This window comes from Mobula hypostoma, chromosome 1, assembly GCF_963921235.1.
Source record: "Mobula hypostoma chromosome 1, sMobHyp1.1, whole genome shotgun sequence".
NCBI lineage: Eukaryota > Metazoa > Chordata > Chondrichthyes > Myliobatiformes > Myliobatidae > Mobula > Mobula hypostoma.
In genome coordinates, this window is record NC_086097.1 from 102,768,512 (window position 1) to 102,794,845 (window position 26,334).

Below are 26,334 nucleotides of genomic sequence, written 5' to 3' on the forward strand. Positions count from 1 at the left end.
ATGCAGAGGAGATTTACCAGGACGCTACCTGGATTAGAGAACATGTCTTGTAAGGAAAGGTTGAGCTAGCTAGAGTTTTTCTCTTTAGAGTGATGGAGGATGAGAGGCAACTTGATAGAGATATGGATGTAGGAGCAGCCAGTGCCTTTTCCCAGGGTGGAATGACTATTACGGGACATCCTTTTAAGGTGTGTAGAGGAAGATTTAGGGAAGATGATGAGAACTTCAATAGAAGAAAAATGGAGGGTTATGGGCTAGGTAGGAGGGAGTGGTTAGATTAGGTCTTAGTGCAGTTTAAAGGGTCAGCACAACACTGGGGGCCAATGGGCCCTGTACTATGTTGTACTGTTCTTTGTTGTAAAACAAATTGCTGGAGGAACTCAGTGGGTTAGAATCCAGATGAAGAGTTCCAAGCTGAAATATTGATGGTCTATTTCCCTTCACAGATGCTGCCTGACCCTCTGAGTTCCTACAACAATTTGTTTTTGGTCCTTTTTTTTTAATCAAACATCTACTAAATTCCAGCTTCTGTATCTAATTTTGCCTCTCTCTCTCTTGTTTGATACTGCTGCAATGCCTTCTGCAAAACTAGTTAGAACCCTCTTTGACAGCACAAGTAAATCTCCCTGTAACGTTGTTGATCCCAGTGATGCAACCCATCCAGCTATTTCAAGTACCACCTCCAGCAGAACCACTCCCAATACCTAGGAACCTAAAGCTCTCCCTCTTGCACCTTCAGCCATGTGTTGTCCTGTTTCCATATTTACTATTCCCTAGCACCACAAATTATTCAGAGATCGTTAGTGAGGACTTGCTTTTCAGTTGATTTCCTAACACTCTATAAAATGCCAACAAAATCTAATGACTCTTTCAGTCGATGTCATTGATTCCAACATATTCCACAACCTATGTTCACCTCTCTGCACTACACAACATCAGAAGGTTCTGCAGCCATTCGGTGACGTCTTTGACTTGGGCACTGGGCAGGTAATGTGCCTGTCAGTGCTGAAATGCGTATGTACCTCCTCCCTCCTTTGACAGCAGAGCATTGGACTCCTATTGGCAAAGAAGTACTATCTTCAGTATTCAAAATTGAGTACCAATTTGAGAGTAAATGCTCTGTGGATTTCTGTGTAGCTTGTCTTGTCTCATTACCTACTACCTGCATGTTCTTCAGCTGTGGAATGACAGCCCCCCAAAGTGTTCAAATTTTGAATCTTGGGTCCACTGCAAAGGCATCAGCAAATATGGTTGTGCATCCTGAAGTCCCCACGTGACAATGGATGTATACTGTGGTGGAAGTCCCCACAGTTATTAAACTACTGACTTTAAATTTAGCAACTGGTTAACTTTTTGTCAATTGTTATGACTTTTTTATAGTTGCAGCATTGCTTGAGAATCAATAACCAAAAAGTGTACGTTATTTTAATTGCCCTTTTACAAAGACACAATTTTAATTCCTGTTTTTATGGCACTAACTGTCTCCTCATGTTCACTCTGTTAAATCTGGTCCCGTTATCCTTTGTCCTTTCTCCTAGACCTGTCATTCCTGAACCTGGTGCTGAGGAACAGAACCTTTCAGCAACATAAATATCAGGAGTTGGAATAAAAATGGTTTCAATGCAAAGTAGTTTCAGGTGTCCCTTTGTGAGATTATGGTAAACATTTTTGCTTAAAATGAGTTAAATCCCCTGCAATTATCAGCAAGTAACATCTGTACAAGCCTGCTGCTTAATTTTTAAAAGTACTAATCTAGCATCTCATCAAAGTTTTCCCTTTCTTCCTAGGTACTTCAGAAGGGCATTTTGAAGCCTTATGTTATTACCTGGCTTTACCTACCAATCTTTTCAAGCTTTTTCATGACTATAAGGACATAATGAACCCTTTACTGCAAAGGTATTGTTTCTGTTATTGTAGCAACTCAAATGAAATTCTGGTAATTGAGATTTTTTTCAGTTTTAAAATTTAGCTCAAAGTTCAAAAGTTCAGTTTTTTTTTAACCGAAGTACCTATTTGCCATCTTATAAAAACCTGAGATGCATTTACTTGCGGGCATTCACAGTAAGTAAAAGAAACACAATAAACTCACTGAAAGACCACATTCAACAGGATGGAAAAACAACCAACGTGCAGAAGACAGCAAACTGCAAATACAAAAGAAAGAAAGAAAAAAGAATTAATAAATAAGCAATACTTACAGAGAGCTTGAGATGAAAAGTCCTTAGTTTGTAGGAACAGTTCAGTGATGAGGTGAGTGAAGTTAACCCTTCTGGTTCAAGGCCCTGATGGCCCTAATAGCTGTTCCTGAACCTGGTGGTATGGGTCCTGTGGCTCCTCTGCCTTCCTCCTCAGTGAGAATTGAGCATGGCCTGGGATGCTGGAGGTGATCAGCAGCTCAGGTAGCATCTGTAGAGAGTAACAGAGTTAACAATTCAGAATGATTGCCTAATAAGACACATGACAGCCTTAAGGTTTTGACAGTGAATTCAGCAATTTCAGAATTGGCCTTCAGTCTTTTTTTCTTTTTAAATCTTTTCATTAATTTTTCAAAATTATAAACTCAATAACAAAGTTGGTACAAAGAGATTGGAAAAATGTTCATCAGCATATATAAAATGAATTTTAAGTAACATAGAAATAAAAGACTTCCAAACTCATAATGAGATTAAACATTAACAAAGAAATAAAAAGAAAAAAATATATATAAACCAAAAAAAACCCAAAAGAAAAAGAGGAAAAAAAAACCAAAAAAAAAGGCAAAACAGGGCTAGACCAACAACTTGTATCGGACATGATCCATAATGTCGCTAACTCTGCTCCTTTCATCATATAATTTTAGAAAAAAGATTCGGAAAGGTCAGATTACATCATATGAAAATGTTGCATAAAAGGTTTCCAGGTATCTTCAAATTTAACCGAAGGGTCAAAAATATCACTTCTAATTTTTTCTAAATTTAAACTTAATATGGTTTGAGAAAACCATTGGAATGTAGTTGGAGGATTAATTTCCTTCCAATTCAACAAAATAAATCTTCTCGCCATTAAAGTAACAAAAGCTATCATTCAAGAGGCTGAAGAAGATAAAGATCTATGTTCTACCATTGGCAATCCAAAGATTGCCGTAATAGGATGAGGTTTTAAATCAAAGCATAGAACTGTTAAAATAGTATCAAAAATGTCTTTCCAATATTTTTCCAAAAGAGGACAGGACCAAAACATATGAGTTAAAGAAGCCACTTCAGAGTGATGTCTATCACAGGTAGGGTTTATATGGGAATAAAAACGAGCTAGTTTATCTTTGGACATATGAGCTCTGTGTACTACTTTAAATTGTATTAAAGTATGTTTAGCACATATAGAAGAAGTACTAACTAATTGAAAAATGTTATCCCATTTCTCTGTAGGTAGGGAAAGTTGAAGTTCCCTTTCCCATTCATTTTTAATTTTATCAGATATATCTGGCTGTAATTTCATAATTATATCATAAATTATTGCTATTAATCCCTTCTGCAAAGGATTAAAACCTAAAATTTTATCCAAAATGCCAGAAGGATTTGAAATCGGAAAGGTCGGCAACATAGTATTTAAAAATTTTCTTATTTGTAAGTATCTAAAAAAAATGGGATCTAGGCAAATCAAATTTCTCAGATAACTGCTCAAAAGACATAAAGCAATAATCCAGAAGTAGATCACAAAAACATATTATGCCTTTCATTTTCCATATCAAAAAGGCTTGGTCCATTACCGAGGGTTGGAAAAAGAAATTAGATATAATAGGGCTTGATAACATAAATTCATTCAGGCCAAAAAATTTACGAAATTGAAACCATATTCGCAATGTATGTTTAACTATAGGGTTGAAAATTTGTTTATTCAATTTAGATAGTACAAAAGGCAGTGAAGTTCCTAAAATGGAGGCTAAAGAAAACCCTTGTACAGAGTGGCCTTCAAGGTTTACCCAATGTGGGCTTGCAGTTATATTCCAATCTTGTGTCCAAAATATTAAGTATCAGATATTAATTGCCCAGTAGTAAAATCTTAGGACAGGCAATGCCAAACCACCCTCTTTCTTAGATTTCTCTAAGTATTTTTTACTTAATCTGGGATTTCTATTTTGCCATATGTAAGAGGAAATTTTAGAGTCAATAGTATCAAAAAAAGATTTAGGAATAAAAATCGGTATTGCTTGAAATAAATATAAAAATTTGGGTAAAATAATCATTTTAAAAGCATTAATACGGCCAATCAATGATAGAGACAAAGGGGACTGTTTAGTAAATCAGTTGTTTAACCTGATTAATTAATGGTAAAAGGTTGAAATTGAATAGATCCTTATGTCTCTTAATAATTTTAACTCCCAGATAAGTCAAATAATCAGTAATCAGTCTAAATGGAGAGTTTCTGTAAATGGGAACCTGCATATTTAATGGAAAGAGTTCACTCTTACTTAGGTTCAGTTTATAACCAGAACAGCTACTAAACTGAGCAAGCAAAGTTAATACTGCTGGAATAGATTTTCCTGGGTTAGAAATATATAATAGTAGGTCATCTGCATATAGTGATAATTTATGAGTCTCATTTCCACTGGTAACACCAAATATATTAGGAGAGTCACGAATGGCAATAGCTAGCGGTTCCAAAGCAATATCAAATAGTAGTGGACTAAGAGGGCAACCCTGCCTAGTACCACGGAATAAATGAAAAAAAGGGGATCTTTGGTTGTTAGTAAATACCAAAGCTAAAGGGGTAAAATATATCAGTTTAATCCAGGAAATGAATATCGGACTAAAATTAAATTTCTCAAGGGTATTGAACAAATATATCCATTCAACTCTATCAAAAGGTTTTTCAGCATCCAATGAAATGACACATTCTGGAATTTTGGGTGAAGGCATATAAGTGATATTCATTAATCTCCTAATATTAAAAAAAGAGTAACGGTTTTTAATAAATCCAGTTTGATCAGCAGAAATAATTTGGGGTAATACATTCTCCAATCTCGTTGCCAATATTTTAGAAAAAATCTTAGAATCGACATTCAGCAGAGATATAGGTCTATAAGATGCACTTTCAGTAGGATCCTTATCTTTTTTAAGAATTAGGGAAATAGAAGCTCGATAGAAAGATTGTGGTAATTTACCTATAGATACTGAATCTCTAAAAACACTACATAACCGAAGAGTTAGTGTAGTTGAGAAAAATTTTTAAAATTCTACTGTAAATCCATCTGGACCAGGTGCTTTACCTGAGTTCATTGAAAAAATAGCATTCTTTATTTCCTCTACTGTAATAGGTACATCTAGTTTTGAACGTTCATTAGATAATTTTGGAATATTCAATTTCTTAAAAAATTCATGCATTATAGTGGAGTCATCAGGAAATTCTGATTGATAAAGGGAGATATAAAATTCTTGAAAGGATTTATTAATCTCGTCATGGTCAACTGTCAAAGTGCCATCTTGTTTACGAATTTAGAATTGGCCTTCAGTCAGTCTTTGTTTCTTATCTTTTCACCAACTCTCTTCCTTATGCCTCCTGCAGACACATCTTCATTACCTCCTTTCATCTTGCCTCATTCACTCTTTCTGGTCTCCACCCGATCACACACATTTCATTTCTCTCTCTCTCTCCTTCCCCTCTCTCTGCAGATTACTACTTGCTTTATTTTTAACTTTACCAGAGCTATTGACTTGAAGTATTAAAACCTGCTTTTCTCACTCCACAGATGCTGCCTAATTACTATGTTTCTCGTGTTTCTGCTTTAATTCAGTAAGAAGGGTAATGAGACTAGAATTATCTGATCAGGCCTCCAAATAGTGCCAGCTAAAAATCATTAGTTTGCAAAGAAAAACATTTTGGTACATTTTTAAGATCAAAATGCATCTTCACGTATTTTCTTTCTGTTATGAAGTCTCTCTTATCAGAAGCCTGGAGACCTGACTCCTTCAACCTGGGTCTTAAATTCCTAGCCATAAACCTTTAGCAACTGTAAATGTGTCTTTCCCAGGATATGCCTAAATTGACAGTTCCGTGACTAATCTAAAAATATGGGGCAGGATTAAACCAAACAAATCAATTAGCATCCTCCAGCTTGTGAGCAGCCAGAAGTCTTGGTACATATTGGTACCAATGACAGGTAGACAATGTGAGGAGGTCTTGAAGAGAGATGCCAGGGAGCTAGGTAGAAAGCTGAGAAACAGGACCTGCAGAGTAGTAATCTCTGGACTGCTGCCTGTGCCACGTGCTGGTGAGGGTAAGAACAGGATGATTTGGCAGATGAATGTGTGACTGAGGAACTAATGCAGGGGACAGGGGTTCAGATTTATGGATCATTGGGGGCTCTTCTGGGAAGGTACGGCCTGTACAAAAGGAACAGGTTACATTTGAACCCGAGGGGTCCAATATCCTTGCAGACAGGTTGACTAGAGTTGTTTGGGAGGGTTTAAGCTAACTTGTCAGGGGAATGAGAGCTAAGTGATTCTGCTGAGGATGAGGTATTTGGTTTACAGACAAAAGCATTATGCAGTGAGACTCCTTGCAAGCAGAGGCTGACAATAGGGCAAAATTGCAGTCAACAGGATGAGTTGCAATGTAAAAAGTGGACAAAATTGAAAAGGATGAATGTAAGACTGAAGGTGTTTTTTGGATATGTGCAGTATGCAGAATAACGTAGATGAATTTGTAGTACAGTTAAAGATTGGCATGTATGATGTAGGCATCACTGAATCAAGGCTGAAAGAAGATGGGAGCTTAATGTCCAAGAATACACATTGTATTGAAAGGACAGGTAGGTAAGCAGAGGGGGTGGCATTGCTCTGTTGGTAAAAATTAAATCAAATCATTAAAAGAGGTTACATAGGGTCAGAAGGTGTTGAATCATTGTGGATAGACCTAAGGAACTGCAAGAGTAAAAGGCTTTGGTGGGAGTCATACCCCCAAACACTAGTAAGGATGTAGTCCACAAATTACAATGGGAGATAGAAAATGCATGCTAAAAGGGCAATGTTACAATAGTTATGGGGATTTCAATATGCATATAGATTGGGAAAATCAGGTGGTCGATCCCAAGGGGGGAATTTCTAGAATGCCTATGAGATGGCTTTTCAGAGCAGCTTGTGGTTGAGCCTACAATCAGCTATTCTGGATTGGTTGTTGTGCAATGAATGGAATTGATTAGAGACCATTAGAATGAGGCCATTCAGCCCATGAAGTCTTCTCCGCCATTCCATCATGGCTGATCCTGGGTCCGACTCAACCCCATACATCTGCCTTCTCACCGTATCCTTTGATGCCCTGATCAATCAGGAAACTATCAACTTCCACCTTAAGTATACCCACAAACATGTCCTTCATCACAGTCTGTGGCAGAGCATTCCACAGATACACTACTCTCTGGCAAAAAAAAATCTTCCTTACCTCTGTTCTAAAAGGTCACCCCTCAATTTTGAGGCTGTACCCTCTGGTTCTGGATACCCCACCACAGGAAACATCATCTCCACATCTACCCTAACTAGTCCTTTCAACATTCGGTAGGTTTCAATGAGATCCCCACACATTCTTCTAAATTCCAGTGAGTACAGGCCCAAAGCTGCTAAACACTCCTCATTTGTTAACCCCTTCATTCCTGGAATTAGCCTCGTGAACCTCCTCTGGACTGTCTACTATGACGACACATCCTTTCTGAGCTATGGGGCCCAAAACTGTTGACAGTACTCCAAGTGTGGCCTTAGTGTCTTATAAAGGCTTAGCATTGTCTCCTTTCTTTTATATTCCATTACCCTTGAAATAAATGCCAACATTGCATTTGCCTTTACCACAGACTCAACCTGTAAATTAACCTTCCACAAGGACCTGTAAGTCCCTCTGCACCTCTGATGTCTGAACCTTTTCCTATTAGATAATAGTCCACACTATCGTTCCTTTTACCAAAATGCATTATCATACATTTCCCAACTCTGTATTCCATCTGCTACTTTTTTGCCCATTCTTCCAATTTGTCCAAGTCTGCTGCAATCGCATTGCTTCCTCAGCACTACCTACCCCTCTACCTATCTTCAAACTTTGCCAAAAAACCATCAATTCCATTATCCAAATCATTGACAGACAAAGTGAAAAGTGGTGTTCCTCAGGGACCACCACTAGTCAATGGCAGCCAACCAGAAAAGGCTCCTTTTATTCCTATTCGCTGCCTCCTGCCTGTCAGTCATTCCTCTATCCATGCCAGTGTCTTTCTGTAACATCATAGGATTTTATCTTGTTAAAGACCTTAAGATAAAAGAACCTTTGGGGGCAAGTGATCATAATATGATTGAATTCACCCTGAAATTTGAGAAAGAGAAGTTAAAGTCAGATGTAGCAGATTTACAATGGAGTAAAGGGAATTACAGAGGTAAGAGAGATGAGTTGGCCAGAATTGATTGGAAAAGAATGCTGGTAAGGATTACAGCAGAGTAGCAATGGCTGGAATTTCTGGAAGCAATTCGGAAGGCACAGGATATATACATCCCAAAGAGGAAGAAGTATTCTGAAGGCAAAATGATGCAACTGTAGCTATCAGAAGTCAAAGCCAACATAAAAGCCAGAGTGCATATAATAGAGCAAAAATTAGTGGGAAGTAGAGGATTGGGAAGCTTTTAAAAATCAACTGCAGTCAACGAAAAAAATCATTAAGAAGGTAAAGATGGAATACAAAAGTAAGCTAGCTTGTAATATTAAAGAGGATACCAAAAGTTTCTTTAAATGCATAGTGTAAAAGAGACGTGAGAGTGAATATTAGACTGCTAAAAAACAATGCTGGAGAGGTAGTAATGGAGGACAAGGAAATGGTGAACAAACTGAATAAGTATTTTACAACAATCTCCACTGTAGAAGACACTAGCCGTATGGTGGAAGTTCTAGCTGTCAGGGGTCATGAAGTGTATGAATTACCATTTCTAGGGAGAAGATTCTTGGAAAACTGTAAGGTCTGAAGGTAGATAAGTCACCTGGACTAGCTGGTGTACACCCCAGGATTCTGAAAGAGATGGCTGAGGAGATCGTGGAGGCATTAGTAATGATCTTTCAAGGATCACTAGATTCTGGAATGGTTCTGGAAAGAAGGGAGAGAGGCAGAAAAAAGGAAACTATAGGCCAGTTAGTCTGACCTCAGTGGTTGGAAAGATGTTGGAGTTGACTGTTAAGGATGTGGTTTTAGGGTACTTGGGGGCATGTGTCAAAATAGGCGGTTGTCAGCATGCTAAAGGGAAAATCTTGCCTCTCAAAACTTTTGGAATTCTTTGAAGAAATAACAAGCAGGATAGACAAAGAAGAATCGGTTGGTTTCCAGAAGGCTTTGACAAGGTGCCACACATGAGGCTGCTTAACAAGTAATGACCCCATGGTATTACAGGAAAGATTCTCGCATGCATAAAGCAGTGACTGATTGGCTGGAGATGAAGAGTGGGGTTAAAGGCAGCCTTTTCTGGTTGGTGCCGCTGACCAGTGGTGTTCCTCAGGGATCTGTGTTGGCACCGATTCTTTTTACGTTACATGTTAATGATTTGGATTGATGGCTTTGTTGTAAAGTTTGCAGACAATATGAAGTTAGGTGGAGGGGATGGTCAAGAGGTTACAGGAGGACTTTGATTAGTAGAATGGTTAAAGAAATGGCAGATGGAATACAATGTCGTGAAGTGTATGGTCATGTACTTGGGTATAAGAAATATTTTCTAACTGAAGAGAAAATACAAAAATCTGAACTACAAAGGGACTTGGGAATCCTTGTGCATGATTCCATAAAGGTTAATTTGCAAGTTGAGCCTGTGGTGAGGAAAGCAAATGCAATGTTAGTATTCATTTCAAGAGGGCTAGAATATAAAAGGAAGGGTGTAATGCTGACAAATTACAAAGCACTGGTGAGGCCTCACTAGGAATATTGTGAGCAGGTTTGGGCCCCTTATCTTAGAAAGAATGCATTGAAACTGGACAGGGTAAAAGGAGATTCACGAAAATGTTTCCAGGATTGAATGGCTTGTCATATGAAGATCGTTTGATGGCTCTAGGCCAGTATTCACTAGAACTCATTGAAACGTATCAAGTGGTGAAAGGCCTTTATAGAGTGAATGTAGAGAGGATGTTTCCTATGGTGAGAGAGTCTAAGATCAGAGGACACAGCCTCAGTATTGAGGGGGCATCCTTTTAGAATGGAGATGAGGAGGAACTACAGCCAGAGAGTGGTGAATCTGTGGAATTCGTTGCCACAGGCAGCTATGGAGGCCAAGCTTTTACGTATATTAAGGCAGAAATTGATTGATTCTTGATTGGTCAGGGCATGAAGGGATACGGGGAGAAGGCAGGAGATTGGAGTTGAGGGGGAAACTGGATCAGCTATGATGAAATGGCAGAGCAGAGTCGATGGGCCAAATATCTTAATTCTGCTGCTATATCTTATGATCTTGTGTTCAGCTTATGCTCTACAGAAGTGAGTGTTTGGAAGACCAGAGGGTTGGATTTTCTGGCTAACTTGCAATCCGTTCAAGATATGAACAGTTCATGAGAACGAAGTTCTGCCTTAATCTGGGGAGGACCTGTAGGAACAGAAATAGACCAAACTAATCAATTGGGGACTAGAGTAGACCATTCAGCCCCTTGAGTATGCTTTACCATTTAACAAGCTTATGACTAATCTGATTTAACCTGAACTCACCTTTGCTTTACCACAATCGTTTCCTTAAAAAAAAATTAATGACTCTGCTCCCACTGACTTTGACAATGAGAATTCAAAAGGCTCACAACCCTCAGGAGTAAACGTTTTCCCATATGTCGGCTTTAAATGGCCGAATATTTTTTTAAACAGTGGCTCCTATAACAGCAAACATCCGGTCACATCTAACCTATCAAGATATTTTAGGACCTTGCATCTTTCACTGAAATGAAATTGAATACAGGGGTAAAGGAGTCTTGCTACCATTGTGCGGGGCTTTGATGAGACTCAGAGATGCTTCTATACAGTCATGTCCACCTTTCCTTTTCTAATCATGTTACACTTCCAAACTTATATGACTTGTTGAATCATTATTTGGGCTTTTACAATCTGTTGTCCTGATAAAGTAAAATTTGAAAAGTGAACTTCATGTATATATGACAACAAACACAAGTAGTTACATTGGTTTGTATCAAATTAACATTATATTTAGTACACTAAAAATTTATTGAGTCCTTTGATTACTGCACAACATTTTCTGGGTTAAAATAAATATGTTGTTGATAGACATAGTGGCTTGGGCTTTTAGATCTATTTAAATGAAAAAGCAACTTCCCATATTTCGGAGCATAAGCACCTGACTACACTTGTTAAAGCTAAATATTCTCTTGATTTTTTTTTTCTTTTCTTACAGATGGTGTTTTGATTCTTCCGTGCAAAGCTTTCTCAAGGGGCAGAGAACATCAGTCCGGTCAGTATGTCTTGAAACATAATTTGTGTTTTCTCTTTGACAAGGCATTCACAATCCATAATTGGTTGAGAGTGTGAATGAGGGGTCTTGGAGGATTGTGCAGGTAGTTGTAAGGATGGGCAGGTGGGAGATCACTGAAGGAGTCTGAATACGAGGAGGAGTAACCCTTGTACATATAGAGTCATGAAGGATTGGATTTTTATAATATGTGATATCACAGTGAGAACAGTAAAGCATTGCAGCTCTTGCACCTAATAGCAAGTGACTGAGACTGCTTGCATTGACGTCATCTATCTGAACCCAGTTCTGGTTTGATAACAATGAGCAGTCCTTTACTCGAACTAAAGGAAGCCAGTGGGAGATGGAAAGGTTTTTGCTGTTAGCTAGTTAATGCATGCTTTAGCAACTCTTTTGAGTGTGATTTAACTGTGCTTTACAAGAGAAGTTGGGATCATACTGGGTCCAAAGGGGAGAAAGATAAAATGGTTAGTCAAAATAGCAAACCAGAGGATTTGGAGCTGTTTAGAATTCAGCAAAGATGACAAAGAATTGATTAAGAAGGGGAAAGTACTGTATAAAAGTAAGTCTGCATAGAACATAAAAGCTGACTGAAAGCTGTAGAAATGTTTGAACCAAAGGATTAGTGGAAAAAACAACAAGTTTCATAATGAGTTAGAGGCTGGAGAGGATTTCAAATGGGCCATCAATGGTTTTTCACTTAATCATGCCTTTTGAGTTTTATTATATTTAAAAGAATGAGTGTTGGAATTCAAAGAATTCTACAAAATGTCAAACATGACTGAACATGAGATGCAGGAAAGATGTTCCCAATGGCCAGATGGGCCAGGGTAAAGGATAAGGGGCAAGCCATCCCTCTGTGATCCCTACAGAATTCACCACCATAGAAATCAGTTGAGGTTAAATCATTAAATATATTCAAAGATATGTTAAATGTTGTTCTTTGTGAGAAAGCAGGTATAGGGACTGAATTTGGATGATCACCCATGATCATATTGAATGGTGGAACAGGCTCAAAGGGTTGTATCACCCAGTTGTATTTTGTTCTCTAATAACAACCCAGTGAGTTTTCTTAAATCATTTGAGGCAGGGAAGGTATGTTACTGCCAATGTGGATTTTCAGAAAGTCAATTAAATTTCAGCTCAGATTTCATCATCTGCTCGCCTGAAAGTGGCAATATCGGTAGATTGTGATGAAGAAGGCTTTAAAGTGTTCTTGCTTTCATTGACCAAGCCATGGTGATAGATGTCCAAATTATTGGTTAAAGGGCACTTGAAGTATTGTGCATAGCTCAGGTTACCACACTGTAGGAAGGATGTGAGTAAGCTGGAGCAAGTGCAGAAATAATTCACAGCAATGTTCTAAGAGAGGTTGTATAAGCTGGGAGTGGAGGCAACTAAAGTTTCTTAAAGTATGTGGAGCATAGATCAGGTAGATGACCTTTTGCCCCCATGGTAGGGGAACCTAAAACTACGTTTAAGGTGCAAGGGTAAAGATTTAAAGGAAATCCGAGGGGCACATTTTTCCCACACACAGGGTAGTGGGAATATGGAATGACCTACTCGAGGAGGTGGTGGAGGAGGATGCAGTTACAACGTTTAAAAGACATTTGGGCAGGTACTTGCATAGAGAAGGTGTAGAGAGGGTTCCGGGCCAAACACAGGCAAACAGGATTAGCATAAATAGCCATCTTGCACAGCGTGGACAAGTTGAGCTGAAATGCCTGTTTCTGTCTTGTATAGCTCTATGGATCTCAGTGAATCTCTACAGGATCCTAAGCAATGATTAGCACATCTGATACTGTATCTCTATCCAGCCAGAGCATACACACATTGTACAGCAGTGTTACAGGCCCTTTGCCTGTGATGTTCTGCTAACCTTTTTAACTTATTCTGAGAACAATCTAATCCTTTCCTCCCTCGTAGCCCTCCATTTTTCTGTATTGGAGTTTGCAAGAACGAGTGGGAAATTAGCCTTTCTTTGGCGGATGAATTAAACACAGTATAGGACCCCTACTGAAGCTGTATATTGTACATTTAAAATTATATTCTTCAAACAATATCCTTTGATGCTTGACAAATTCTTTCTTAAAGATATCCTAGGGAAAGAAATCAGTTAATACATCTCCCGGAGGATTACAGTTCGCTTCTGAATCAGGGAAGTCAGCACAGGTGAGTTCATTCAGAAACATTTCTAATTTATCTTATTGTGTACTTTGATACTGGAACAGTGTGTCTGGGATGGAGTTCTTTATATGAATTTTTTGAATTGGCATTTCTACAGCTCGATTCTTGAGCTGATATTTGGGAACTACTAGATATGATGATTTCACAAGTGCTCATAGTGCCTAAAAAAAAAAGTATTTGCCCCCCCCCCCAGAAGTTTTCATGTTTTATTGTTTTACGACATTGAATCACAGAGGATTTAATTTGGCTTTTTTGACACTGATCAACAGAAGAAAACAGACTTCCGTGTTAAAGTGAAAACATATTTCTACAAAATCTAAATTAATTACAAATATAAAACACAAAATAATTGATTGCATTAGTATTCACCAAGTCAGTATTTAGTAGATGCACCTTTGGCAGTAATTACAGCCTTGAGTCTGTGTGGATAGGTCTGTATCAGCTTTGCACATCTGGACACTACAATTTTTCTCCAGTCTTCTTTACAAAACTGCTCAAGCTCTGTCAGATCACAAGGGGATTGTGAGTGAACAGTCCTTTTCAAGCAACACACACAAAAATTGCTGGTGAATGCAGCAGGCCAGGCAGCATCTATAGGAAGAGGTACAGATGATGTTTCGGGCCGAGATCCTTCGTCAGGACTAACTGAAAGAAGAGATAGTAAGAGATTTGAAAGTGGGAGGGGGAGGGAGACATCCAAAATGATAGGAGAAGACAGGAGGGGGAAGGGTTGGAGCTAAGAGCTGGAAAGTTGATTGGCAAAAGAGATGTGAGAGGATCATGGGATGGACGGGAGGCCTAGGGAGAAAGAAAGGGGGAGGAGGGAAACCCAGAGGATGGGCAAGGAGTATAGTGAGAAGGACAGAGGGAGAAAAAGAGAGAGAGAAAAATATATATATTAATAATGAATAATAAATAAATAATGGATGGGGTACGAAGGGGAGGTGGGGTATTAACGGAAGTTAGAGAAGTCAATGTTCATGCCATCAGGTTGGAGGCTACCCAGGCTCCAGCCACAAATTCTCAATGGGATTGAGGTCTGAACTCTGTCCTGGCCACTCCAGGACATTAACCTTGTGTTTTTTAAAGCCATTCCTGCGTGTAGCTTTGGCTTTGTGCTTGGGGTCATTGTGTTGCTGGAAAACAAATCTCCCAAGTTGCAGTTCTCTTGCAGACTGCATCAGGATTTCCCTGTATTTTGCTTCATTCATTTTATCCTCTATCTTCATAAGCCTTGCAGGGACTGCTACAGTGAAGCACCCCCATAGTATGATGCAAACACCACCATGCTTCATGGTAGGGATGGTGTGTTTTTGATGATGTGCAGTGTTTGGGTCACACCAAACACACTGTTTAGTCTGATGGCCAAAAAGCTCAATTTTGGTTTCATCAGACCATAGAACCTTCTTCCAACCGACTTCAGAGTCTCCCACATGCTTTCCAGCCAAACGCTGATCAAGGTTTCATGTGAAGTTTTTTTTTCCCCAACAGTGGTTTTCTCTTTGCCCACTCTCCCATAAAACTGCGACTGGTGAAGCACTCGGGCAACAGCTGTTGTATGCGCAGTCTCTCCCATCTCAGCCACTGAAGCCTGTAACTCCTCCAGAGTTGTCATAGGTCTCTTGATGGCCTCCCTCACTAGTCCCTTGCACAGTCACTCAGTTTTTGAGGGCAGCCTACTCTACACAGATTTACAGCTGTGCCATATTCTTTCTATTTCTTGTTGATTGGTTTAACTGTACTCCAAGGGATAGTCAGTGACTTGGAAATTATCTTGTATGCATCTCCTGACTTGTTCTTTTCAATAACCTTCTTGTGGAGTTGCTTGGAGTGTTCTTTTGTCTTCATGGCGTAGTTTTTGCCAGGATACCGACTCACCAGCAGTTGGACCTTCCAGATACGGGTCTATTTTACTACAATCAATTGAAGTACCTTGACTGTACACAGGTGATCTCCATTTAGCTAATTATGTGACTTTTAAAACCAATTGGCTACACCAGTGATGATTTGGTGTATTGTATTAAAGAAATTGAATACTTATGCAATCGATTATTTGGTGTTTTATGTTTATAATTAATTTAGATCACTTTGTAGAGATCTGTTTTCACTTTGACACAAAAGTCTTTTTCTGTTGATCAGTGTCAAAAAAGCCAAATTGAATCCACTGTGATTCAATGTTATAAAACAATAAAACATGAAAACTTCCAAATAGAGTGAATGCTTTTTATAGGTACTCTATATTGTGCACTTCCTTTGGAATGTGCTGTAATATAAGTTGAGGGAGAGTAAAGCTACAGGTGTATGTACCTCTAGTTGCAAAGAACAATTTAACCCAAAACAACTTTCAATTCAAACCAAGCAGGACAACCTGGATGGAAATGGACCTGGATCACAATGTCCCCATTTTATTCCATTTTTTTGTGCTTCATGTTCAATTGTTCTATTTAATATCAGAATGTATACAGTATACAACCTGAAATTTTTGCTTTTCACAGACATCCGCGAAACAGAAGAAAACCGCAAAGAATGAATGACAGAAAAATGTTAGAACCCCAAAGCCCCCCCACCCCCTTCCATGCACAAGCAGCAGCAAAGCATCAACCCTTCCCCTCCCCTCACTTGTTCCAGCAAGAAGCAGCAGCGCCCACCAATCCCCAAACAAGCAATAGCAAAACCTCCAAAGAGTCCATGATCCAGGTCTATCAGAAACTACAGTCAATGACTCAGCACTTCAGCATGCCATAGGCTCTCTCACTAACAAGGGACAGAGAGGTGTCAACCCTTCCACAGCCGCAAGCACTGTCTTAGTATTTTGATCTCTTGTGATGTTTCAGTTGACAACACTGGCAAGGAATTCGGTCCACAGGGGCTGCACCCTGAAGGTGCACGTCTTCCAGTCCACTCCTGGGTACATTGAAAACGGCCATTTGGCGAATTCCACAGGCAGGAATGCACCGCCATGAACAACTGCAGTTTGAGTGCAGCTGTAGATCATGGTCTGTGACAGTACTCCAGGCACCTTGAAAGCGAGAAAAGATGCATTAAAGAAAGCAATTGAAACATTGTTTCTCAAAAAAGTTCGAAGCTCAAAGTCGTCATCCTCTGGCGTGCTGCTGATCTATCTGTGTCCTCACATCAGAAGAGATCTATGTGCAGAAGCATCAAGTGCAAAAATTGGCTCCACCAATAGCATTAGACAAGATCTTGCCACCTTGGATGTCCAGTCCCTATAACCATCTGTCCCCCATTAGGTAGGCTTTAAGCATCTCCTCTTCTTTCCAGACAACCAACCTAACCAGTTCCACTCCACCACCTTCCTCCTCTGTCTGGTGGAACTGGTTCTCACCCTCAATGGGTTCTCTTTTGGCTCTCCCCATTTCAAAGTTTAAATTGAATTTATTACCAAAGTACATGTATGTCACCATGTACAACCCTGAGATTCATTTTCTTGTGGTCATTCACAGTAAATATAAGAAACGCAATAGAATCAATGAAAGACCGCACACAACAGGATGGGCAAACAACCAATATGTAAAAGACAACAAACTGTGTAAATACAAAAAGAAAGAAAAAAAAAGAAATAATAATAAGCAATAAATATCAAAAACGTGAGATGAAGAGACCTTGAAAGTGAGTCCATAGGTTGTGGTAACAGTTCAGTGATGGAATAAGTGAAGTTGTCCTCTTTGGTTCAAGAGCCTGATGGTTGAGGGGTAGTACCTGTTCCTGAACCTGATGGTGTGGGTCCTGAGGCACCTGTGTCTTTTTCCTGAAGGCAGCAGTGAGAAGAGAAAATGGCCTGGATGGTGGGGGTCTTTGATGATGGATGCTACTTTTCTGCAAAAGTGCTAGGCTGTATTCACTACTTTGTGGCATTTTCCTTGAAGGGCATTGGTGTTTCCATACCAGGCCGTGATGCAACCAGATGCAATATACTCTCCACTATACATCTATAGAAGTTTGTCAACACTTTAGATGACATGCTAAATCTTCGCAAACTTCTCAGAAAGTAGAGACACTGCCATGATTTCTTTGTAATGGCACTTAACATGCTGACCGAGGACAGATTGTCTGAAATGATAAAGGAATTTAAAGTTGCTGACCTTCTCCACTTCTGATTCCAAGATGAGGACTGGCTCATGGACCTCCAGGTTACCTCCTCTTGAAGTCAATAATCAGATCCTTGGTCTTGCTGACATTGAGTGAGAGGTTGTTGTTGTGGCACCACTCAACCAGGATTTCAATCTCCTTCCTATATGCTGTTTTGTCATGTTTGATTCAACCAGCGACAGTAGTGTCATCAGCAAACTTAAATATGGCACAAAAGCTGTACTTAGCCTCACAGTCATAAGTATGGTGCAAGTAGATCTGATGACTGCTTCATGCATCCGGTGTGCCTCAGGGATCTGTACTGGGTCCAATGTTGTTTGTCATATATATTAATGATCTGGATGATGGGGTGGTAAATTGGATTAGTAAGTATGCAGATGATACTAAGATAGGTGGCGTTGTGGATAATGAGGTAGGTTTTCAAAGCTTGCAGAAAGATTTAGGCCAGTTAGAAGAGTGGACTGAAAGATGGCAGATGGAGTTTAATGCTGAAAAATGTGAGGTGCTACATTTTGGTAGGACTAATCAAAATAGGACATACATGGTAAATGGTAGGGCATTGAAGAATGCTGTAGAACAGAGGGGTCTAGGAATAATGGTGCATAGTTCCCTGAAGGTGGAATCTCATGTGGATAAGGTGGTGAAGAAAAATTTTGGTATGCTGGCCTTTATTAATCAGAGCATTGAGTATAGGAATTGGGGTGTAATGTTGAAATTGTATAGGGCATTGGTAAGGCCAAATTTGGACTATTGTGTACAGTTTTGGTCACCGAATTATAGGAAAGATGTCAATAAAATTGAGAGAGTACAGAGGAGGTTTACTAAAATGTTGCCTGGGTTTCATCTCCTAAGTTACAGAGAAAGGTTGAACAAGTTGGGTCTTTAGTCTTTGGAGCGTAGAAGGTTGAGGGGGGACTTGATAGAGGTATTTTAAATTATGATGAGGATTGATAGAGTCAACGTGGATAGGCTTTTTCCATTGAGAGTGGGGAAGATGCAAACAAGAGGACATGAGTTGAAAGTTAAAGGACAAAAGTTTAGTGGTAACATATGGGAGAACTTCTTTACTCAGAGAGTGGTGGCTGTGTGGAACGAGCTTCCAGCAGAAGTGGTTGAGGCAGGTTCGATGTTGTCATTTAAAGTTAAATTGGATAGATATATGGACAGGAAAGGAATAGTGGGTTATGGGCTGAGTGCAGGTCAGTGGGACTAGGTGAGAGTAAGAGTTTGGCACGGACAAGAAGGGCCGAGATGGCCTGTTTCCGTGCTGTAATTGTTATATGGTTATATATGCTGAGCTCATGAATTTCATCAACTTTGCCTCCAACTTCCACCTTACCCTTGGTCCATCTCTGACACCTTCTTCCCTTTCTCAATCTTCCTGGTCTCCATATCAAGAAAAGCTATCCACTGATGTCTTTTATAAACTTACAGACTCCCACAGCTATCTTGACTGTACCTCTTCCCATCCTGTCACTTGTAAAAATGCTATTCCCTTTTCTCATTCTGCCAGCTCTGCTGCATCTGTTCTCAGAATGGGGCTTTCCATTCTAGAACATATCAGATGACCACCTTGTCCTTGCCTTCCACCCACAAACCTCTGTAACCAGCACATCAGTCTCCGTTAGTTCACCATCTACAATGCGATCCTGCCACTGAGCACATCTTTCCCTCCTCTACCACTCCACCCCCCTCCCAATCTCCACTTTTCACAGGGATCATACTCAATGTAACTCCCTTGTCCACTCCTCCCTCCTCATTGAACTCTCTTCTGGCACTTAACCCTGCAAATGGGACAATGCTACATCTGTCCCTACATTTCCTCCCTCACCACCATTCAGGGCCCCAAACAGTCCTTCCAAGTGAGACAACACTTCACCTGCAAGTCTGTTGGGATCATCTACTGTATCCAATGCAGCCTTTTCAACATCAGTGAGACCTAACATAGATTGGAAGGTTGCATCATCAAGCACCTTCACTCTGTCCAGCACATCCACTCAGTGTGAAAACCTATCGAATACTGAAAGGCCTAGATAGAGTGAAGGTGAAGAGGATGTTTCCTTTAGTGGGTGAACCTAGGACCAAAGGGCACAGCCTCATAATAGATGTCCATTTAGAACAGAAATGAGGAGGAATTTCTTTAACCAGAGGGTTGTGAATCTGTGGAATTCATTGCCACAGACAGCTATGGAGGCCAGGTCATTGAGTATATTTAAAGCAGAGCTGTTTAGGTTCTGGATTAGTCAGGGTATCAGAGGTTATGGGGCGAAGGCAAGAGAATGTGATTGAGAGGGATCATAAATCAGCCAGTATGGAATCAGCCAAGTGACCTAATTCTGCTCCTATGTCTTCTGGTAGTCAGCCATTCCAATCCAACTTCCCATTCCTATTTGGACACGTCAGTTCATGGCCTCTACAAAGAACCCCTTCATGTTTATGTGCATGGTACAGGCCCTTCCAGCTCCTTGAACCATGCTGCCCAGCAGCTCCTGATCTAGCCCTAGCCACATCACAGGACAATTTACTCTGACCAATTAACCTCCCAACTGGGATGTCTTTGGACTGTGGGAGGGAATCAGCAACCTGACAGCGTGGAAATAGATTTCTTTAATTTCCAGTAATTTTCCCCCTCCCTTTCTTTCTTTTTCCATTCCCCATATTGTTTCCCCTCTCACTCTCTCTCTCATCTGGCCATCACTTACCTCAGGTTCCCCTCCTTCCTTTTCTTCCATAGTGTGCTCTGCTCTACTAACACATTCCTCCTCCTCCAGCCCTTTACCTTTCCACCTATCACCTCTCAGCTTCTTACTTTGACTTCACTCCCCCACCCAGTCACCTTTCCCCACACCTTTCTCACCCATCACCTGCCAGCTTGTAATCCTTCCCCTCCCCCAGCTTCTTCCCCCAACTTGTCAGCCCTGCTCATGGGTCTTGGCCCGAAATATCGACTGTTTATCCCCATCCGCAGATGCTGTCTGACTTGCTGAGTTCCTCCAGTATTTGTGTGTGTTCTGGATTTCCAACATCTGCAGGATCCTTAGTGTTTGTCTTGCTACCTTGGTTCGGTGTCCGCAGATTGGGCACTGAAGCCATTCATTGCCCCCCTGTTCTTGGAACAGCTGCATGAGTGATAAGACAAGTGCTCTGATATGCTCCTGTAAAGGAATCTGATAATAACACAGGACCAAAAGAGACCAACTGGCCAATCTCCCTTCAGATGAACATTTGCTAGTTATGGTAATACTCTGCTCATTTCCCTTAAAGTCTGCTTATGGTTTAATTTCAACTATTCATCAGTTTATTACTGTTCAAAATGCTTCCATGTTATTAGACATTCCAAATCAAAACTGCTCACTACGTTAAAAGGCACTTTTCCCTTGTTCTTGCCAATTACAGTACTGTAGTAATTTTCTGTATTGCTGTCTCAAATAAACAAGTTTAATTTCATATGTGAGTGATGATAAACCTGATTCTCTTTCGTAGACTGAGAATAGAAAGGGGGCAAAGAAAGGGGAATAATGTTTGGGAAAAGGGGAAGGGAGAAGTGAGGGAGTGGGAAACACCAGAGAGAAAGTCTGACATGCTCAATAAACCAGTTGTTTGGAATCAAATGACCTTGCCTGGTGTTTCACTGGGTATGTCTGCACTCACACCACCCCCACCCCTGGCATCCACCTTTGCCACCTGTCCCACACCACCTCGCAGCACTTCACCTTCGCAGATAGGTCAATGGCAGATGCAATCTTAAAGGCTCTTCACACGGCTTTAGATCATGTGGACAACACAAACACCTATGTCAGGATGCTGTTCATCGACTATAGCTCAGCATTTAATACCATCCTTCCCACAATCCTGATTGAGAAGTTGCAGAGCCTAGGCCTCTGTACCTCCCTCTGCAATTGGATCCTCGATTTCATAATGGAAGACCACAATCTGTGTGAATTAGTGATAATATCTCCTCGCTGATTAATCAACACTGGTGTACCTCAGGGGTGTGTGCTTAGCACACTGCTCTTCTCTTTATATACCCATGTCTGTGTGGCTAGGCATAGCTCAAATACTATCCATAATTTGCTGATGATACAACCATTGTTGGTAGAATCTCAGATGGTGACGAGAGGGCATACAGGAGTGAGATATGCCAACTAGTGAAGTGGTGTCACAGCAACAACTCACAGTGGCATGCAATGTCAGTAAGACGAAAGAACTGATTATGGACTTCAGGAAGGGTAAGACGAAGGAACACATACCAATCCTCATAGAGGGATCAGAAGTAGAGAGAGTGAGCAGTTTCAAGTTCCTGGGTGTCAAGATCTCTAAGATGCAGTTATAAAGAAGGAAAGATGGTGACTACATTAGGAGTTTAAAGAGATTTGGTATGTCAACAAATGCACTCAAATGTACCATGAAGAGCATTCTGACTGGCTGCATCACTGTCTGGTATGGGGGGCACTACTGCGCAGGACTGAAAGAAACTGCACAGGGTTGTACATTTATTTGGCTCCATCTTGGGCACTGGCCTATAAAGTACCCAGGACATCTTCAAGGAGCGGAGTCTCAGAAAGGCAGCAACCATTATTAAGGTCCTCCAGCACCCAGGGCATGCCCTTTTCTCACTGTTACCATCAGGTAGGAGGTACAGAAGCCTGAAGGCACACACTCAGCGATTCAGGAACAGCTTCTTTCCCTCTGCCATCAAATTCCTAAATGGACTTTGAACCCTTTTGACAGTACCTCACTGTTTTAATATATATTCTGTTTCTTGCATGATTGTTAATCTATTCACTGTATGTATACTGAAATTGATTTACTTATTATTATGTTTTGTTTTTTTTCTTCTATGTTATGTATTGCATTGAACTGCTCTTGCTAAGTTGACAAAATTCATGACACATTCTGGTGATAATAACCTGATTCTGATTCTATTCACAGCATCCTTTGCTCCTGCCAGATTTACAAACTCACTTTCTACTCTGCATTGACAAATAAGATTTTTGTACAGTACTGTATGCTAAACAGTGTATACAGTGGCATGCAAAAGTTTGGGCACCCCGGTCAAAATTTCTGTTCCTGTGAATAGTTAAGTGAGTAGAAGATGAACTGATCTCCAAAAGTCATAGAGTTAAAGATGAAACATTCTTTTCAACATTTTAAGCAAGATTAGTGTATTATTTTTGTTTTGTACAATTTTAGAGTGGGGGAAAAAGGAAAGGCGCACCATGCAGAACTTCGGGCACTCCAAGAGATTTGAGCTCTCAGATAACTTTTACCAAGGTCTCAGACCTTAATTAGCTTGTTAGGGCTATGACTTGTTCACAGATATCGTTAGGAAAGGCCAGGTGATGCAAATTTCAAAGCTTTATAAATATTCTGACTCCTCAAACCTTGTCCCAACAATCAGCAGCCATGGGCTCCTCTAAGCAGCTGCCTAGCACTCTGAAAACTAAAATAAATGATGCCCACAAAGCAGGAGAAGGCTATAAGAAGATAGCAAAGTGTTTTCTAGTAGCCGTTTCCCCAGTTCGTGATGTAATTAAGAAATGGCAGTTAACAAGAACAGTGGAGGTCAAGTTGAGGTCTGGAAGACCAAGAAAACTTTCCAGGAGAACTGCTTGTAGGATTGCTAGAAAGGCAAATCAAAACCCCCGTTTGACTGCAAAAGACCTTCAGGAAGGTTTAGCAGACTCTGGAGTGGTGGTGCACTGCTTTACAGTGCAGCAACGCCTGCACAAATATGACCTTCATGGAAGAGTCATCAGAAGAAAACCTTTCCTGCGTCTTCACCACAAAATTCAGCGTCAGAAGTTTGCAAAGGAACATCTAAAGCCTGATGCATTTTGGAAACAAGTCCTGTGGACTGATGAAGTTAAAATAGAACTTTTTGGCCGCAATGCACAAAGTTATGTTTGGAGGAAAACAGGGTGCAGAATTTCATGAAAAGAACACCTCTGTCCAACTGTTAAGCATGGATGTGGATTGATCATGCTTTGGGCTTGTGTTGCAATCAGTGGCATGGGGAACATTTACTGGTAGAGGGAAGAATGAATTCAATTAAATACCAGCAAATTCTGGAAGCAAACATCACATTGTCTGTAAAAAAGCTGAAGATGAAAAGAGGATGGCTTCTACAACAGGATAATGATCCTAAACACACCTCAAAATCCACACCTCAAGAGGCGCAAGCTGAAGGTTTTTCCATGGCCCTCACAGTCTCCCGACCTAAACATCATCGAAAATCTGTGGATAGACCTCAAAAGAGCAGTGCCTGCATGACAGCCCAAGAATCTCACAGAACCAGGAGCCTTTTACAAGGAAGAATGGGTGAAAATCTCCCAAACAAGAATTGAAAGACTCTTAGCGGGCTACAGAAAGCGTTTACAAGCTGTGAATCTTGCCAAAGGGGGCGTTACTAAGTACTACCATGCAGGGTGCCCAAACTTTTGCTTCAGGCCCTTTTCCTTTTTTGTTATTTTGAAACTGTAACAGATGAAAATAAAGAAGTCTTCTTCAAGTATTAAAGAAATGTGTCATCTTTAACTTTATGCCTTTTGGAAATCTGGTCATCTTTTACTTGCTTAGTTATTCACAGTAACAGAAATTTTGACCAGGGGTGCCCAAACTTTTGCATGCCACTGTATTTAAAATTAAGTGCCAGAACCTCAAGCTAATTTCAGCATTTTCTTCAGTTGCCCCAGATCGTCAGATGATGAACCCAAGAACCTTGCCCTTTGCATGTTTTGTGGAGCTATGCTGTGTTCACAGAGTCAGTGTTGCAGGGAAGAAGTGAATGGAGAAGAGTTTGGCGCCTGTGTAGCTCACACTATGAACTACGGGTCTGGATTGGGAATGTTCCTCAGGTATCTTGTTGTGCAAACTAATTTGTGATCAAAGCCAAAGTCAAGCTTTTTTTTTGTCAGATACACAATTACATGTCTGCAGTGAAAAATTTGTAGCAGTATCACAGGTACATAGCACCATGATTGATTGATTAATTAAACATAAAGGTATCATGGAATCATGTCATGAGGAAAGAGTTTTGTATGTCTGGAAGAGCTTTCTTTTTGTAAGTATTTATTCAATTCCCCTTTGAAAGAGACATACTTCACTGTTTCTTCAACACATTTCAATTTCTTCACCTTTTTTGGGGTTTAAATCCATGTTTACTGATATCTGATAAATTCATTCTTCAGATGCTGTATTCAGCACTGATGATAATCATCCATTCCATCCAGTTGGGTGAGTTAATGATAACCAATAAGCTTGATAGGTGATGAACTCCACAGGTTCACTGCTCTGGGCAGTGATTCCAATGTTACAGCTATATCTGACAGTCACAACAAAGACAAGGGATTGCAGCTTCTGCAGCAGTTCTTCCCCATACTGGAATCTGGAGATAACTTCTCATTACTACACTGATGCATCTGTCCTCAGCCGCCTCTACTGCCAAGATCAGGCTAAATGCAAACTAGAGGAACAGCACCTTGTATTCAGCCTGGGGAGTCTATCACCTGGTGGCATGAGCTTTGAATTCTCTGATCTCTGGTTAACTGCTCCAGCTCTGTCCCCTTCTCTCTCTTCCTGATCCAGATCTCCTTCCCATCTCTAACCTTCTTCATCTGCCCGTTACTCACATACTCCTCGCTGCCCTCCCCACCTCGCTCTCTTTATTCCATTCAGAACCATAGAAACTACAGCACAGAAACAGGCCCTTTGGCCCTTCTTGGCTGTGCCGAACCATTTTCTATCTAGTCCCACTGACCTGCACACGGACCATATCCCTCCATACACCTACCATCCATGTATCTGTCCAATTTATTCTTAAATGTTAAAAAAGAACCCGCATTTACCACCTCGTCTGGCAGCTCATTCCATACTCCCACCACTCTCTGTGTGAAGAAGCCCCCCCACTAATGTTCCCTTTAAACTTTTCCCCCCTCACCCTTAACCCATGTCCTCTGGTTTTTTTCTCCCCTTGCCTCAGTGGAAAAAGCTTGCTTGCATTCACTCTATCTATACCCATCATAATTTTATATACCTCTATCAAATCTCCCCTCATTCTTCTATACTCCAGGGAATAAAGTCCTAACCTATTCAACCTTTCTCTGTAACTGAGTTTCTCAAGTCCCGGCAACATCCTTGTAAACCTCTGCACTCTTTCAACCTTATTAATATCCTCCTATGACATTCCATCACCTTCAGCTCTTTGTCACTTCCACCTATCACATCCCAGCTTCTGGTGTTCTTGCCAGTTTCCCATCCCTTATCACACACCCCTCTCACATGGATCCACCTGTTGCTTACAAGTTTTTCCTTCACCTTTACATCAATTATCCATTTCCTGTCATTGATGCTGCCTAACCCACTGACTTCCTTCAGCATCTTGTATGTTACACTGAACAATCATCTTGGGGTTCCCATTTCTGATTGGAATCTAGTGACCCAGACCTAACGTGTTTACAGAACTGAATTCCCAGTTGCCTGGTTACACTTGCAGTCCAGCCCACATACTGACTCGCTTGTGGATTGTTGGGTTCAGTGCTCAGGCGGCACCAGAAGAAGGCAGACTTCAACATCTTGGAGTTGTAGC

At 40.5% G+C, this 26,334-nt stretch overlaps 1 protein-coding gene across 2 annotated transcripts in view; it reads left to right on the forward strand.

The window, feature by feature from the left end:
• Positions 1 to 26,334, forward strand: part of ubr1 (ubiquitin protein ligase E3 component n-recognin 1) — a 294,835-nt gene that overhangs the window by 260,631 nt on the left and 7,870 nt on the right. For both annotated transcript variants that reach the window (XM_063054144.1, XM_063054153.1), the window contains 4 exons: positions 1,788 to 1,896; positions 11,376 to 11,432; positions 13,545 to 13,622; positions 24,434 to 24,604. In XM_063054144.1, coding sequence (XP_062910214.1) covers positions 1,788 to 1,896; positions 11,376 to 11,432; positions 13,545 to 13,622; positions 24,434 to 24,604 — 415 coding nt within the window. The remainder of the gene's footprint in view (positions 1 to 1,787; positions 1,897 to 11,375; positions 11,433 to 13,544; positions 13,623 to 24,433; positions 24,605 to 26,334) is intronic.